This window comes from Zea mays, chromosome 9 (assembly GCF_902167145.1).
Source record: "Zea mays cultivar B73 chromosome 9, Zm-B73-REFERENCE-NAM-5.0, whole genome shotgun sequence".
Classification (NCBI taxonomy): domain Eukaryota; kingdom Viridiplantae; phylum Streptophyta; class Magnoliopsida; order Poales; family Poaceae; genus Zea; species Zea mays.
In genome coordinates this window covers 70,444,207-70,447,220 of record NC_050104.1, presented here as the reverse complement: position 1 = coordinate 70,447,220, position 3,014 = coordinate 70,444,207, and the positions used below count along the sequence as shown (strand labels likewise).

At 45.8% G+C, this 3,014-nt stretch overlaps 1 protein-coding gene across 1 annotated transcript; it reads right to left on the bottom strand.

The window, feature by feature from the left end:
- Positions 1-1,328: 1,328 nt before the first annotated feature.
- On the bottom strand, positions 1,329-2,115 carry LOC103638494 (uncharacterized). Its single transcript, XM_008661390.3, has one exon. It carries the CDS (start codon positions 2,108-2,110, stop codon positions 1,652-1,654), a length of 459 nt encoding a protein of 152 aa, XP_008659612.1. The 5' UTR covers positions 2,111-2,115; the 3' UTR covers positions 1,329-1,651.
- Between the last annotated feature and the right edge of the window lie 899 nt (positions 2,116-3,014).

Below are 3,014 nucleotides of genomic sequence, written 5' to 3'. Positions count from 1 at the left end.
TAATTGACAACTTTTTTATTTGAAATCATTTTGGATCTCAAAAATTGCATCTAAATTTGTCAAATTTAAATTATAAATTTTGCAAACGACCTTGGATGGAAAATGTGTCAAAACAAAAGTTGTAAAACTTTAAAAGTTATGAAACTTTGTAGCTGATAACTTTCTCGTTTGAATTTGTTTACAGCCTCAAACAATCAATTTATACTCAGTTGGTTATAATATTTGGACAACAAAACTGCACGAAGTAAGTGATTGGAGAAGTGGTAGATGTGGTTACACTCGAGGGGGAGTCGTGGGTTTGATTCCCACAGGCCGCATATTTTGCGTGAAAAATGTTGCGACTTGCGATTTCGATGGAGACAGGCGAATGTGGTCGCCTCATTCCATCCCTTAAATAAAAATACTTTTTTGCTATTTTAAACCTATTTTTATGTTTCTTGGAAAATATTTTCACTGGTGATTTTATTACCTCGGCCGCCAGTACAAATTGATTTCCAGTGGAGGTTTTCTAAGCTCATCTACCAGTGGAAATCGATTTGCACTGACAGTTCTCAATTATCCGCATATAGAAAAAAAAATTTATTTCTACTGACCCCTAGTACCGCAGTTGTAAAAAACGCCAGTGAATAGATTTACAACTGTCAGTATAGAGCTTCTGTGTACTAGTGTGGAAGAGAATAGAGTGCCTCCAGTCCTATTTTTTGGATATTTGGTTTCCAAAAGAGAAACGGAGTGGCTAGAGTCTATATATGAAAATTTACTATAAATAGTTGGAGTGCTCTCACTCCACCAAAATGATTAGGTGCGAGCGCTCTCGTCCCTTCTACACTCTCACATGGCTCTCTAACCAAAAAAAAGAATGGAGCGGTTCCACTTTATTCTACTCTTTAACCAAATAAAAATATAGAGCGACTCTATTTTACTTGTCAAATGCAGAATAGAATTATTTCATCCTAAAAACTAAAATATAGTCGTTTTATTATAGTCGACTCTCCAACAAGCGCACCGTTAATCTATCTCATGGACGGTAATAGCACGAGATCGAGCGGCACGATGTATATAATACAGATGAAGGGGCTTTGTTTCTGCCGCGGCTGCTGCATGGAGTACACGCCACGAAACGACGATAAAATCATATCATTCGCTAGCTACTCGCTGCTAGACGGCGATCGTGCGTTCATGGGAACTTACCAATCACCGCCCCAAATCTCCCTAGATCATGAGACGCCCACATGCCACCCCTTAATCCCCTGCCTCGAAGAAACTCCATGGCGCCGCCTGAGCTTGACATGCACTCCAAGCCTAGCTAGTTTAATGGCGAGATCCCAAAAACAAGAAGCCCTTATATTAAGCTACGTACGTAGCTTGTATTTTTTTTTCCTGTCAAACGAGTTCCGACTTCCAAGTCACCGAATCGTTCGTGACACGGGCAAATGTTGGGATAAGGCTCCATGGATGAATGTTTGAGGTAGAACTAGACAAGAACATGGTAGGCCTCACCGGCATTTACACTTGCAAAGAGCCCTCAGGGGAAGGTTACCAGAGAGACGCGCGATTCCCGCGCTTCAGAGAACGGACACGGTTACTCTTGGATTTGCACCCCTCTTGGTCCAAGCACGCAAGGTGGCGCCACGGCGTCCGGTCTTTGTCGTCACGGCGTCCCGGCACCGCTACAGGCGAAGAATTGGGGGTCGGCGGCGTTGGCCGGCATGTCGTTGTGGCAGTCGGACGAGCCCGACGGCGGCACGAACCCCCGGGGCAGCATCGCTGAGAAGGTCCACGCGCCGGTGCCACCGCCGCGCGGCCTGCTCCTCCGTTGTTCCCTGATCGGGCCCTTTGTTGGCGGCACGTGGAACTCCTGCCGCGCGCGCCCTTCGGCCACGCCGGGTGGCAACGCCGCCGGCGCCTCCACGCGGCGCCGGAGCTCCGAGGAAGCGCGTACGGAGGGCGTGGCGAGGAAGAGAACCAGCAGGAGAAGGTAATAGAGCCGCGCTGGGGACGACGCCGCCATCGCTAAGGACGACGAGGAGACGGCGGACGCGAGCAGCGTGCAGCTGTGCGCGCATGGAATGTCTGTGAGCCTGTTGTGTGGGGGAGGGAGACTTTGCATTTGAAGGCGGGGGATGTTGCCCGCGCCTCCGCTCTTCTGTATATACAGCCTGCCTCGTCTCTGGTTGTGTCCGAGGGGGCACAGGATGGCTAAGATTCAGGCTCGATTGGATGGACACATGATAGCAGCTAGCAGTCAAAGTTTCCTGGATCGTAAAATAAAGGTTGCTGGCTGAGAGTTGAGAATGCGCTGGCCAGCAAACACTTGAGACCCTACTCTGCTTTCATTTTCATAGGATTACAGGCTGCAAACTGGACTTGATCTTTATTTACACTATAATTGTTGATGACATTATCAGGTCATCTTGTTTTTGTGTGACGTACAGTGCATAAAAAAACCATCGCATTTCAACAATTTCCTATCGTTGAGAGGTTAGCACTGGCAGGCTTTAAAGGTGCATTGTACACCTGTGTGCAACCTACAGCTCAACGAACCAAATAGCACGTCAGTCATTCATAACCTCATACGTGGAAATGTCATCACCTGCAGGGCTGCAGCATGACTTGACGTCCCTCTTGAGGCGTCCGTAGATCGGTCTTGGTGTATTCGTATTTCACTACACAAAACAGAGCACTTCCGACGGTTTTATTACTTACGACGGATTAAATGTAAACCCTAGGAGATTACACAATGTCCGACGGTCTTCTCAAATCATTCAGAAATAGCAGTAACCTCTGACGGTTGTCAAATTAGCCGTCGGCCATCGGAAATAATAAATTTTCAGCTAACGCTAAGTGAGTAATAATTTTATTTAAATTTGTATGTATGAATGCGTTGATTGATGGTAGTTAGTTTATGTACAAGTAAATAATTTGTTTGTTGCAAATTTTTAATTTGTTATTTTTGACTGCCAAAATTTGATTATATGATTGAGTTAGCTTGTTTTAGTTTATTTAGGGGTGCT